General features: G+C 36.4%; 1 protein-coding gene across 1 annotated transcript in view; it reads left to right on the top strand.

Annotated features, from left to right (window-relative positions):
• LOC121421012 (transmembrane protein 41B-like) overlaps positions 1-14,509 on the top strand; it is a 38,749-nt gene that overhangs the window by 22,946 nt on the left and 1,294 nt on the right. Inside the window, exons 2-7 of the mRNA XM_041615596.1 lie at positions 6,038-6,190; positions 7,249-7,408; positions 8,962-9,090; positions 9,459-9,552; positions 13,708-13,812; positions 14,086-14,224. Of these exons, the coding sequence (XP_041471530.1) occupies positions 6,082-6,190; positions 7,249-7,408; positions 8,962-9,090; positions 9,459-9,552; positions 13,708-13,812; positions 14,086-14,224 (736 nt within the window). The 5' untranslated portion in view covers positions 6,038-6,081. The remainder of the gene's footprint in view (positions 1-6,037; positions 6,191-7,248; positions 7,409-8,961; positions 9,091-9,458; positions 9,553-13,707; positions 13,813-14,085; positions 14,225-14,509) is intronic.

The following is a 14,509-nucleotide window of genomic DNA, read 5'->3' on the forward strand; positions in this document are numbered from 1 at the left end:
AGAAGACTTTATTACGAAATTTTGACATTGTTTTGTCTCATTTGTTTGGCTTTCTTTTTTTTCTCCTCATCTTCTTTTTCTTCTTACTTTTTCCCTTTCCTTATTTTCTCTTTTATTTCATTTTATGAGGTATCCGCCAATTTATACAACACCAAGCATATAGAGGCGGATAATCAGTGAGGGAGCGTGGCGTGTGCCGCTCTAAAAAAAAGGAGGAATATTGGAAGAAAAAAAAGAAGGGATGGGGAAAAAATAAAGGAAAAAAAAAGAAAGATGATGATATCAATGATGATGATGAAAATTATCTTGGTGATGATGATGGTTGTGGTGACGGTTGTGGTGATGATGATGATGATAATGATAGTGGTGATGATGATGATGACGAGATGTAATTTTGTCTTTGAAAAAATTAAGTAGTGCAAAGTTGAATTCATTCAAAGTTTATTATGAAAATAGCAGAAAAAATAAAAAATTGGTATGCGTTCGAGGAATATCCATCCCCCACCAATTTTTTTTTAAAAGGTAAGATATTTTTGTGACGGCGTAGGCCTTTGCAAGCAGCTATTATTATGGTAAAAAAGTAAATGAAATGTCAAGAAATACATGATAATGATTTTTATGGTACATATAGTATATCAATAGATAACTTCATACTTGTTATCAAAAAGAAAAAAAGTGGGTCATTACGGACCATTAAAAATGGAAAATTTGGGCATTTTATATTTAGGATAGAGCAACTGCTCGTTATAGACGTCACAATAAATCAAGCATTCTAAATTATATCAACTCCATTTTTTGTGAAATAACACCTTCATTGATATTTTGAAATGATTTTTTTTCTCATATTTTCATCATCTTTTTATCAGGGTGAAATTCCCCTTTAGTTTACAAAACAGATTCGCAAACAATATCAAGAGTAGTGGGAGGCAAGGGCGGAAATCTAAGGTAGGGGACCAGGGGCTGGAAAACAGGCAAAAAAAAACAACAAAAACGAACTAACAAACAAAAACAAAAAAGGTTTATCACCCCCAAAAGAAGGTCGTCTCGTCCGAAATACATGTTTTATTTCGATTTAAATGATGTAGGCCTATTTCTTTCCATCATATATAAAAGAACAAAAATAGTAGGGGGACATTTGATAATGTGCCCCCTACTATTTTGGGTTAGGGGAAAGTGTCCCCCTGGGATTTGCGCCCATGTTGGTGGGGGGTGTTGCACCTCCTTTCGGAATCATTATGGAACAGTGTGAATAGTCGCTGTGATTTTGATCTCATACCTGGTCAATTCCATTGTGACTTATGGGACATTTGATACTTTTTTCCACATAACTGAGGTGCATATCTGAAATAGTAGCTGCACAAACATGAATTTACTTTATTAAACTGAAAGAAGAATACTTAAACTTACTATATACAAAAATGTATGCTTTCAGCTTGGTTGCATAGGGTGCTAGATATTCAGAAATGTCATTGTGACTTATGGGACATTGATGGACCACACAAATTGGGCTCTTTTGTTCAAAGTGCCATATCTATCTCAGTTTTATGACAATGTCTTTAGATTTGGGCTTGGAGATTAACTAGTGATAGGGCTCACTAACAGTACTTGAATTGGACTTGATTCATTTCATTTGTTTCAGTAGTTGTGTGCAATCGTGTGTGACTTATGGGACAAGTGAATGTGACTGATGGGACCCTATCTCATTTCATGGAATTAACATTTCCTCGCGATGACTTTTTAAGTCAAACTTAATTTCAGCATGAATAAATATTTCCTAATAAGATGACACCCTTAATAATTCATGCCATTGTATCAGAAATAAATTCAGCAAAGGGCAGAAACATCTTTTCACGCAGTTCATTTATATAAAGGGAACATTAACCAAAAAAAAAGCTTCCTAACTTGTCATCAAGTTTTAAGAACTGTAATCAAATAAGTAGAAAATAATCAATAAACAATTACAATCATAAATATTTAGCAAACAGATGAAAAATGAACAATTAGAAAGAATGTACACACTTTCAATTGTGACTGATGGGACATAATGATATGACATATTTGTTACAGATAGGACAAATAAATGTTGCTTTTCTCTATCTGTCTCATACAGTATGGTAAGAAAATGACCTTTACACTACAGTGTATTACATGTGAGAAATTAAGACATTAATGCTGCCATGAAGTAAATCAATATTCTTGTTAATATACTCTCTTTTGTGTCAAATGCTCATATTTTTCATATTTTTCATTAGCTGTTGATGTTTATGATAAAACAGATGGATATCAGTGCACAGGCAAATTTTTGACAAAAAATATTAAAATTTTGGCATAAATTCTTTTTAAAAAATTCATTAACTGGACTGTCTAGAAAACAGTTGCAATCGCTTTCTACTATCTAAACTGCATGTACATGTATACTTGTAAAGTGTATTCATTTACATGGAAGATTTACCATTGTCTGTGCAAAAAATATGAAAATAATTGATTTTCATGAAAAATCCAAGATGGCTGCCAAAATTGCCAATTTGGAACCCCATGGGACACGATTTGACAAAGGGAACATCAAGATTCATTAACTATACACTTCAGGCAATACAAAAAATGTTGGTTAAAAAATATACCATGGGGATGCACCCTATCACAACTTCTTTTTTTGCCAGCTGCTTGGGTTGATATGTCATCTCTTTCATAGAAATTCTGAATGCCTGTAAGGACATCATCATTTGTAGAGTACCAAAGTGATGTTAGTTGTCATGGTGTAATGGCGGCCTGGTTCTAAACAAAATAACCTGGGGCCATTTCATAAAGCTGTTGTAAGTTAGGAGCAACTTTTCAGAATGACTAGTGATCCTTTCTTATATGCTAAAACATTGCCAATTTATGATGACATTTACCACAAGGATCATCGGTTGTTCTTAAAGTCGCTCTTAAGTTACGAAAAGCTTTATAAACCAGTGCCCTTTTACGACTATCAGAATGATGGTAACAACCAAGGACAAAACAAATCATTATTTTTGCAAATACAAATGTGTAAGACGATCATGCAGCTGCGACTAGGTTTAGAACCGGCGATTCGATGTTCATGACATTATGACACCACCCTTTGGTCCTCTTTAAATGCGCATGTTCCTTTCTATTGGCAGGCGGCAGGAATGATTCTGAGAAAACTTGATTGCAAGCTTCTGAACAATTTTTTGGCATTTACAGGGGCTTTAATAGCTCTGCTCATGGTAGCCTTAAATGCATCTGAGGACTGGTGCTCTTATTTTGACAGGATCCAGAGGGTCGCTCAACTACAAAATTTGTGACTGATGGGACATTGACATAGGTTTTAATAGTTTCCATGGAACTACGTGTATATACCAAGTTCACATCATATGTAAAACAGTTGATGCACACTCTAAGGGGACAAGAAAACCAAGAGAATGATCTGGACCTAAAAAATGACTAAAAGCTAGGGTGAAACAAACCCAATTCACCTGCACTCAGCTTTGCATTTTAGCGATCATATTCAGTTTTCTCCTTCTTTCTGGACTGGGCACACAATGCAAACTTATTTTTTGTTGTTCAATGCACTGCCTTTGATATTCAGACTGTTTTTTCTGACAGTCAGCATACTGTTCTCCAGCTTTTAAGCATTCTTGTCTCTCTCTTTGCTGTCATGGACAGCTTTAAGGTGGCATGGTTTACGAACTGTATATGTGACTTATGGGACATGTGACTTATGGGACTGAAATGTATGTCTACCCAGTATAGCTATTTCAAGTCCAATACAGATGCAGCTTGATTTGTTGAAGCAAGCATGTACTATGGTAGATAAAAAAGTCCAATACTTGTCTCCAGGAGTCTATGGCAGCATATGAGGGAAACTTAATGCTCAAAACTGTGACTTATGGGACATCAAACATACACACCTTGAAATGTATTTTGTGCCTCATAGTTTCACTGCAGCGTGTAAAACAATACAGCTAATGGTGAATTATTGCTTGGAGGTCACATGGACAGTGGGATTTTTCATCAGCACCCTTTGCTTGCCAGGAGCCAAGGATGGGTGAAAGTTGTACATTTTCTATGAAATCTTAGTACCACAATGCAACAGAGTGTACATTGCGTATTTTATGAATGAATGAGGGTATAGTAAATATAAGTGTGTTTTTGTAAACCTTAAACTGTATAATTATACAGTTTAAACAAAATTGCTCCGAAAAGAAATTTTTGAAAATGGAAAAATGCAACATTTGGCTGGAATTGACCACCTATAAAAAAATAGAACAGAAGAACGCCTTGATCACAGGCCAAAATGCCTAACAATTTTTCCGCGGCATTAGCGACTCTCGTAAGGGGCGCTCCATTTATAAATAAAGTTGCATGTACATGTATAGCAGTCTATGGCGACAGAATTTATCGCAGAATTGTAGCCAGAAGCGTGGGAAATTGCCAGAAAATTCAAGAAAAGAACCGGTGAGTACCGATTTAACAGTACTAATGTAATTAGTAACATTTATTGAATTATAAGAATATTCAATTTTTCGTGAAACAAAGCTTAGTTCTAAGCTAGGGCGGCCCAAATGCGCGTGAGTGGAGTCCCAGTTTCTTAACACGGGTAAGTATTGCGGTGTCGCCTAGAGTGGAATATGGGAGACTCTCTCCAATAAGGGAGACAATCTCCCATATTGGAGACTTGCTTTGCAAAAGAACAAAAGACACAACACCAACAAAAGTATGATTTTTTCCACCCAAACTTTTGTTCCACCGAGGTCAGAAGCCCATTTGTTTTGTGTGTGGATGACAAAAAAAATCCTTATAAAAACAAAAGTAGACGGTGAATTTTTAAAGTAGACGGTGAAAAGGGGTAATATTTCATGAGGAATCTGCTTATCACATTTTTATTTGCCGCCAAGGTAATCCTTTTTAAGCAACTGTAAACAAAGAAAATTGGTCTCCAAAACTGGAGACTGTCTCTGAAATCGGATACCAAAATTCTTTATGAAAGTCTCTGATATTGGAGATAATCTCTCTTATGGGAGACAGTCTCCAATATTGGCCGTGCGCCTCTACTGATAAAAAAAACCTGAAACTTTTGCCCCCGAGATTTCTTCTTCTAACTGATCTAGACTCGAGCCCTAAATAATGTAAATGGAATACAACTTCATTTCCGACATTTCTACGCTATCGATTTTATTTTTAAAACAAGAATTCATAAAAAAATGAGAAAAAGATGAAAAGACGGAGGAGACTTGCCCAATGTTTTTTACGCCGCCATCTTGTTTCCTATCGTTCTTCCCCAACGTTAAGGATGCGTGCATCCGTAACGTTCATAATCTCCGTCTTTTCATAATATTTTTCTCATTATGTTTAATGAATTCTTGTTTGAAAATGAGGTAAGAGTTCCATATGCACCCCCACTACTAAAAATGAAAATAAAAACATGGAGGAGGTTCAGAATAATATAGAACATATATGAGGGGGGGAATTGAAATATACATACCAAAATATGGCTTTATTCCTTCATATTTTGAGCAAGATCTCGTGCGTGTAATTGTCCATAGACATTGGTTTATTCAGTCACTAAAAGGTCTGTGAGTCAAGACTAGTCGAACTATCAGCTGTTAATCGTTAAAATACCCCTTCCGGAATCAGCGCTTCTCGCTAGCAGAGTGGGAAAGGTCTTGACTGCAGATAAAACGAGGTGAGTTTGAGTCCCAACAAAGGTAAGCAACAGTAAAAGAATGATAGAAAAATCTGAAGTGAACGAACCGGAAGTCTCAACAATCTTTTGTAATTTTTGGTGGGGGTGCATATGGAACTCTTTCCGAAAATGAAATCGATAGTGTAGAAATTATTTTATTCCCTTTTTTCCTTGATTTCTCAGTTTCAGTCACACTAGGCATCAGGAGAAGCTGTATTTAAACTTTAATTTCTATATTGTTGTAAAAAAAAGAGAGTCATGGTTTGACTTTATTATCACTTTGTTTTTGTTATAGATTGAAATTCATAATTGTACTCTTGTGATATTATGCATGTTGTTCGTTCTCAGTGTAGGGTTTGGAGCCTGCAGTTAATTTGTCAAAAGAATTCAAGATGGAACAGACCAGATATAACTTACGGAGGAAGTCCAGAGAAGGTCAAAAGATGGACCAAAGAATGGATGAAAGACTGGACCAGAGTCTACCAACTCAAGAAACAAATGGTAAAGGTGCATGTATTTGTTCAATGTTTTCTTATTAATATTAGCACTCTTCTTTGGGGAAATATGGGGGGGGGTGGATTGGAAAGCATAACTAGTTTAAAATGATTTCATGTTCAAAATAAGGCAACTATTTGAAAGAAACTATGAAGATAGTCGGTGGAAAGTACTCTCCGGTTAAAAGATGAATGCAGATTATTGCCATTAATACAAAAAGTTTGAAAAAGTTATATTGGCAACAAGAGGAGAAAGAATACTACTCCCTGTAATAACAGGCTGATACAATCCTTGGCTTGCAGACCCAGAACTCTTTATTATAAGGCAGGAGTCACAAATATTAAAGCATTATGCGAATGCGTTGGTAATTATAATTATTTTCAAAATTTTATTTATTGATATCAGGCAATAAATTATATTTTTTGAATTTTTTTGGGGGGGCTATTTTTCAAAGCCTAGTGCCAAAATATTTACATTGGATAAGCATTAACAGTGTAGTGAAAGGTAATGTCCAGGGCTCTTTTTATCTTTTGGGGGGACAGAAAGGTGATTTTTAAAACCATCGATTGAAACCATGGTTTATACAGATTTCCTGTATAAATTACGCTTATTTACCGCGTCTATTAAAAGATGTCCAATGTTGATTCACGCTTTTGTCACTGTGCGAAATTGACGCCTGTTGCCATGGTTAAGTATGTTATTTTATTCATGAGTCCAATGTTTAAAGAGTGGGCTCATTAATTCAAAACAGTGGACTCATGAATAAGATAGCTTGGATAACCATGGCAACGGGCATCAATTTCGCGCACAGTGACAAAAGCATGCATCAACATTGGACATTTTTTAATAGACAAGGTAAATAAGTGTAATTCATACAGGAAATCTGCATAACCATGGGTTCGACCGATGGTTTTAAAAACCACCTTTGTGAATTTGGGCCACTAGCTCGAATCCCCAGTGTAATTGTTTCTCTTTATTGATATGGTCCAGAAGTTAGATTACATGTAGTTATGATTTTTTTATCTCTTTTCAATACTCATAATGTACATTTTACCCTCTATTAGATGTCCGAGTGATTGATGAGAGTGTGAACGTGCCCAGCGTGAAGACCGCAGAATCAAGCCAAGTTCAGACATCTCGACCGGCTCTCATTGTTCTCCTCATATTCTTTTTATCGGTCTGTGTCATGGGTTTGGTCTACTGGAGCTTCCCAGAAATAGATGAGTGAGTACTTGACAATTTATTTTCATCCTAGAGATATTTTGACTGAGTGGATAAGCCTCCAGACTATTAACCACAAGTTCCGGGATTCAAATCCCATTGCAGCACTTGCGTCCTTTGGCAAAGTGTTTACCTACACTTGCCACTATTCACCCAGGGGGGCCGTTTCATAAGGCTGTTTGTAAGGTAAGAGTGACTTTAAGAATGACTGGTGACCCTTTTTTGTGGTAAATGGCATACAGCAAAACGTTCATTGGTGAGCATTTTGTTTGTAAGAAAGGATCACCAGTCATTCTTAAAGTCACTCTTATGAACAGCTTTATGGAACACCCAACTGGGTGTTTCATAAACCTGCTCATAAAGTTATGCACAACTTTACGAACGACTGGAACATGTTCTTATGTCCTAAATGAAGTACATAGGGGTGTATCATTTTATAGCACAAGAAGGGGCTGGTGGTAAAGTCATTCGTATCCTACCAACAGCTTTTAAAACACCCACCAGGTGAATTAAAAGGGTAGCCACTAAGAAGAAATTTCTGGAATGCTTGAAGGCCCAAGCAGCCCAGCTAACATCGGGTTAGGCAGGGCCCATTAAAGGGGAAGTTCACCCTGACAAAAAGTTTATTGTAAAAATAGCAGAAAAAAAAAAAAAAAATATTGCCGAAGGTTTGAGAAAAATTCATCAAATAATTAAAAAGTTATTAGAATTTCAATTATTTGATTTGTGACGTCATATGCTAGCAGCATTCCTACATAGCGAATGTTAAAAAATCAATGAAATGTCATTTTCTCAGAAAATTGAAAATGGTTTTCACTGTACCTTTTTTATATCAATAGACAAATCACTTCACACCCGATCATGAATAGAAAACAAAATTAAGTCATCAGGAACCATACAAAATAGAAATTCATGCATTTTATATTACATAACACATGGGGCAGCTGCTCGTTTATGACGTCACAAATCCATAACTTTGAACTCTAATAACTTTCTTACTCTAACGGATTTTCCTCAAACCTTCACCAATATTTTTTACTATTTTTTCTGCTATTTTTACAACAATGTTTTCTTCAGGGTGAACTTCCCCTTTAAGAGAATATTTTTACGAACTGAAGTGGCTACCTTGGGTAGATATGATTATACTATATCATTATCCTAAAGATTTGTCCCATTCTTCACTTCAGAAGTGATTTTGGGATTTTATCCCCCCCCAAACAAAAAAGCAGACTTCTCGGACCTGGATTGCTTACAACATTTGAACCTTTGATTGTAAAGTGTACTGGTATTTATCAGAAATATAGATAATCAATTCATTCATGTTTTTTTGATGATATAATAATTTTTCATTCTATCTAGCAATGACATTCAGGTTTAGAAAAGTGAATTATCAAGATCTACCTAACCTGATTCAAGCTTTATGTCTCAAAACAAACCTTTATCATTAGTTATTACAATACCTAGAAATATGTCCCTTTCAAAGAAAATATGTCCCTTTCAAAGAAAATATGTAAATAAATTTTGTTTAAAAAAGTATTATTTTCTTTGTATTTCAGAGATGATATAGAACACATCAAACTGCCAAGGAAAATGGATGACGCCAAAGATTTAGGAAAGGTCTTATCACGTTATAACGAGCAAAACTCCATTGCTGTTATGGCTGCCTTCTTCATTACATATATATTGTATCCTTTTATCGTTAAAATATTGCCTCAGTATTTTCTAGTAGTCTAGTCTGTAACTAGGGACCTAACTGTATTGTGATATTGCATTGTTATGAAGTGAAAATGTGTCATATCGGTGCTTGTTTTATTTCATCCATTTTCATTTTTCTTAGGAAATTCAGGTGGTCTGTTTATTGTTTTTGCACCCTTATTTCTTAGCTTTTGAAGAAAGTTCTGGTTTTGTAATCTGTAATTACACCATACATGGACTCGTCTCGAGTATGCAGAGCTATGCAACAATGCTGAACCATGCAAAAATATGAATTGAACCATACAAAAATATATTATTTTTTTATGATTATTTCCTTAACTATTTTTCATCTTTGCAGTTTGCAAACTTTTGCTATTCCAGGTTCAATATTTCTGAGTATATTATCAGGATTTTTATTCCCGTTTTTCATCGCTCTCTTTTTAGTTTGTTTGGTAAGTAGGATCAGTTTGATATCTACTCCAATGAATTAATATTTGAAATGGGCATGATGTGTGTGAATGAGGGGAGACTGAAAAGTTTTGAGCCTAACATAGAAAGGATTAAGATATGAAGAGCAAATTTGGTCCGTAAATTCTTTCATATTTCCTAATCCTACCAACCGAATTTCTTGGTCATAGCTATATTGAGTCTGATATTACAGGCTGCACATTCAGACCCTTAACTTGAGTGAAGGGTGCAAACTACATTAGGTTTGACCGCTTGTTCACTGGAAGCTTATGGGCGATGCCACAGTCAGTCACATTACGTTTTTATGTCAGTTTTATTACTTAATGGTGTCAGTTTTACAGGAGCAGGCCTTATGTTAATACAGGTTTGGAAATTTCTGTGTCATAGTGTCTGATGGAAAATGAACAAACTTCAGTTGGGCTTCTTTGTGATTGATGACTGATGCTGCCGTCACATTTCCCCTACTAATCTAATTTTTTTCAAACCCCCATTATGTAGCTGGTACGAAAAACATGTTAAACGGCTGTTTTGAACTACAGTCCGACCTCTCTTATCCGGCCTCCCCTTATCCGGATCTCTCTATTATCCGGACGCACACTTGCCGAGATTTTTTTTTAAAATCTAGTACCGGTACGTGAGGAAATAAGATTTCAATCTAAATTCAATCCTATACGTAAACTCACTTTCATTACATATATTTCCCGACATGGTCACCCTACACTAAACATATTTTTCATGAAAATATCTCACCCAAATCACCAAAAGAACTTTAGGAATGATAATTTCCAGTAAATCAGGGCGCAGTGCAAACATTTCATCACGTTTCTCTTTTCGCTTCGGGGGAAAAACAACGCATGTCTTGCTAGCTAACTTTAGGCCTCAATACGGACAGCGCCATCTATCATGTTTGAGCCTACAGTCAGTGTAACAATGGCTGACATTGCGAAGCTGCGATACCCGCCCCTATGATCTAATTTTAAAACTTGGTTTCATCGAGTCATTCTCTTTCTTTCGAGGTTTGCTCGATGTATACCTCAGTCATTTTAGCAGGTAAATTATCCAAGAGTTTTGGCCATCCATCGATCGCTTTCATTTCCATAAAAACACTGCCTATAATTTGCACTGACCCTGCAGTGAATATTGCCTTTACCGCACGCCCACTACAATAGTGTAGCTACCGCCGGTGGCCTGGGGAGGCAGCCGGCAGGCGCGTTTCCGTTTTACACCCTGGCGAAGGCATTTTCTGGAAAAGTAGCCAAAAAGCGACTAGTGAAGAGTCTACACACATCGCTGGTTGCATGCAGCGTGCGATACAGGCGAGTCCACCACACCGCATGCAATTTGCACAGTACTTACTGATCAGAGCACAGAGTTCCTCGGCACTTCATGTACAGAGAGAGCGGCAGTCAGGAGTGAAATCCGAACATGCTTTTGCAGTCGCGTTGTTTATGATTTTATTTTTTTTTTCTAAAAATAAATTATTAACTAAATGAATAGAATGGCAGACAAAATCAAAATAAACAGATACTTATAATGGAAAGACAAATTGAAGTTTGATGGATTGATACACTGCCGAAAGATAGATATAGAAGACTGATAAATAGATAGAGACAAGATAGACAGACAGATAGATAGATAGATAGACAGATAGATAGATAGATAGAAATACAGAGAGGGAGAGAGAGAGAGGTGGATAGATAGAAAGAGAGAGAAAGAGGGGGAGATGGATGGATAGATAGATAAACAGAGAGAGGGGGAGAGACAGAGAGAGGGGGAGAGACAGAGAGGTCGATATATAGAGGGAGATCGAGAGAGAAAGAGAGAGAGAGAAGGATAGATAGATAGATAAATAGAGAGAGAGAGAGAGAGAGATGTTGTAGATAGAAATATGGACGGACAAAGAGAAAGAGAGAAAAAAGACAGACAGATGCTAGAGAAGGAGAGAGATAGAGAATTTGAGAGACAGATAGATAGATGTTAGATAGATAGAAAGACAAAGAATGAGAGAGACAGAGAAGATAGACAAATTAACAGATAGATAGATACATAGATAGATAGATATATAGATAGAGAGAAATAGAGAAAGACAGACAGATGGATAGATAGAGATAGATAGATGAGAGATAGATAGATGTTAGATAGATAAAGAGGGAGAGAGACAAAGAATATTAACAAATTAACTGATAGATAAGTTAAAAAATAGATAGATAAATAGATAGAGAGAATAAGAGAAAGACAGACAGATGGATAGATAGATAGATAGAGAGAGATATTAAATAGATAATTAAAGAATGAGAGAGACAGAGAAGATTATTAACAAATTAACAGATAGATACTCTAGTTAAAATAGAGAAAGACAGACAGATGGGTAGATAGATGGATAGAGAGATAGATAGAGAATTTGAGAGATAGATAGATGTCAGATAGATCAAGAATGAGAGAGAAGAGCGACAAATTAACAGATAGATACTGTAGTTACATAGGTAGGTAGAGAGAGAGAAATAGAGAAAGACAGACAGATGGATGGATAGATAGAGATAGAGAATAGATGTTAGATAAAGAATGAGAGAGACAGAGAAGATTATTAGATAGATAGATACTGCAGTTACATAGATAGAGATAGAATTTGAGAGATAGATATATAGACAGATAGAGAGAAAGACAGACATCAGCAAATCGGCAAGGCAAATGATCAAGGCAAACATTCGTATTGAACCTGGAAAGTATAAGCTCAGTTGCATTTGCAAGTACGGTATGTTCTGCGGATAACTTCGGTGCGGACTTTGGATCGCGCGCCCAGCTGATAATGTAAACAAACGAAGACGTAGACTCTTCACTAGTCGCTTTTTGGCTACTTTTCCGGAAAATGCCTTCGCCAGGGTGTAAAACGGAAACGCGCAGCCGGCAGCGCAGTTGCGTGTATTTAATATTGGGTCTCCCAGATCCGGATAAATCCCTTATCCGGATTGGTGCTGGTCCCAACGTGTCCGGATAAGAGAGGTCGGACTGTAGTCGTATAGCAACCGTAGGGGAAATGTGACTGTGCCAATAGGGTCCTTCCATTGTTTTGACGGCTCCTTGGTCTCAGGGTGACAATGATAAACCCAAGTCTCATCCCTAGTCACAACTCATTCCACGAAATTGGATGGGCTACAGTCATAGAATGGCAAGTCTCAGCTGGGGTCATGCCTTTCAGCGGCGGAAACTTGATGACAGCTCGCTTCTTGGGATTGGCCCATTTTTCATGAGACACCAGAAACTTCCAAACCTGTAAAATAAGACCTGCTCCTGTAAAACTGACACCATTAAGTAATAAAACTGACATAAAAATGTAATGTGACTGACTGTGGAATTGTCCATAAGCTTCCAGTAAACAAGCGGTCAAACCTAGTTTGCACCGTTCAATCAGGTTATAGGTCTGAATGTGCAGCCTATGATGCCTTGTGTATTGAAGGCCCTCTCGTTCTGGAATTTATATGTGCTAGTCTTTGCGTGGAGACCCACTTGATCAAAGTTTCAAACAGGGCCTGTGCCTGCAGACTAAGTCCAACCTAGATGATATATTGCACTTTAATAATAATAATAGATTATTTAAGGCTTTTATATAGCACCATCTATCTAGAATAATCTATTCCGAGGTGCATTGTTATTATGAATATTACCCGGGCTGTAGCTCGAGCTGCCTTCCAGTGCTCAGTGTATTAATCCTACTGGGTACCCATTCACCTCACCTGGGTTGAGTGTAGCACAATGTACATAAATGTTTTGCTGAAGGAAAACACACCATGGCTGGTATTCAAACCAACATCCCTCTGATTGAAAGACAAGTCTTTAAAATTAATAAAATGTAATTTTAAAAGATTTGATTGGACCATCAAATGAACTTCCACCTGTTGTACTGTACGTGAACAGGTATTGAATCTGAATTGAATGGTTTTGGGGAGCTGCCAGCCATGACCTTTTTTGTGATATTACCATTTTGCAAACAAATTATGGCACTACAGTTTAAGAGTTTGTTTTCATGAAATAGGATTTCACGTAGAAAAGTTTTGGACATGCTCAAACCTTTGCGCTTGTGAGTTGCAGGCAATCACTCAATGCGCCCTCAGGAAATAATACTGCTTGTGTTTTATTTGCAGTGTTCTGCCATTGGAGCCAGTAACTGCTACATGATATCATATTTTGTTGGAGTTCAGTTAGTTCAGAAGTACATTCCTGAGAGAGTAGAAAAGTGGTCAGCAACGGTAAGTTCTCTTCTGTGTCCCAGAGAGATACACATCTTTCATGAAGTGAAGATTAATCTCTTTTTGCTAACGGTTCTTTAAATTGGCAACAATCATCATTTAACAAATTGTTTTTTTCACACCCTGAACAAAACTTGATAATGATTTAACATGAGTCAAAATTAGTGATAAAACAACAGTTTACTAAAAAGTTGTTATTATGTACAGTGATTTTGTTACATATTGCCAATTTCGAGTGTGTAAGGATTAGATATATATATATTTTTTTTCCAGGTTGCAAGACATCGAGAGCATCTTCTAAATTACATCATATTTCTGAGAATAACGCCATTTTTACCAAACTGGTTTATCAACATCACCTCACCTATATTAGAAGTATCTATCTGGCCGTTTTTTGTCGGTACTTTCCTTGGTAAGTCATTATTTGGTTTATACGCCATTTGGTCTATAACCGAAACAAGTGTTTTATGAAAGGTGTGTGTAATTGATTTAGGTGAGTCAGATAATACTTTAAACCTCACAAATTGCAAATTTGATGACAAAAATAGGGTATGATAGCAAGGCTTTATGGCCCGAATAAGTATTTCCTTTCAAATATTTGGATATCATTTTATGTGATTGGATAATCAGGAGGTATTTTTTTTGTGATGTACATTTTGATCTGTGTCCTAGATTGCACACATTGTGAGTGATAATA

The sequence above is a fragment of the Lytechinus variegatus genome, chromosome 9, assembly GCF_018143015.1.
Source record: "Lytechinus variegatus isolate NC3 chromosome 9, Lvar_3.0, whole genome shotgun sequence".
NCBI classification, from domain to species: domain Eukaryota; kingdom Metazoa; phylum Echinodermata; class Echinoidea; order Temnopleuroida; family Toxopneustidae; genus Lytechinus; species Lytechinus variegatus.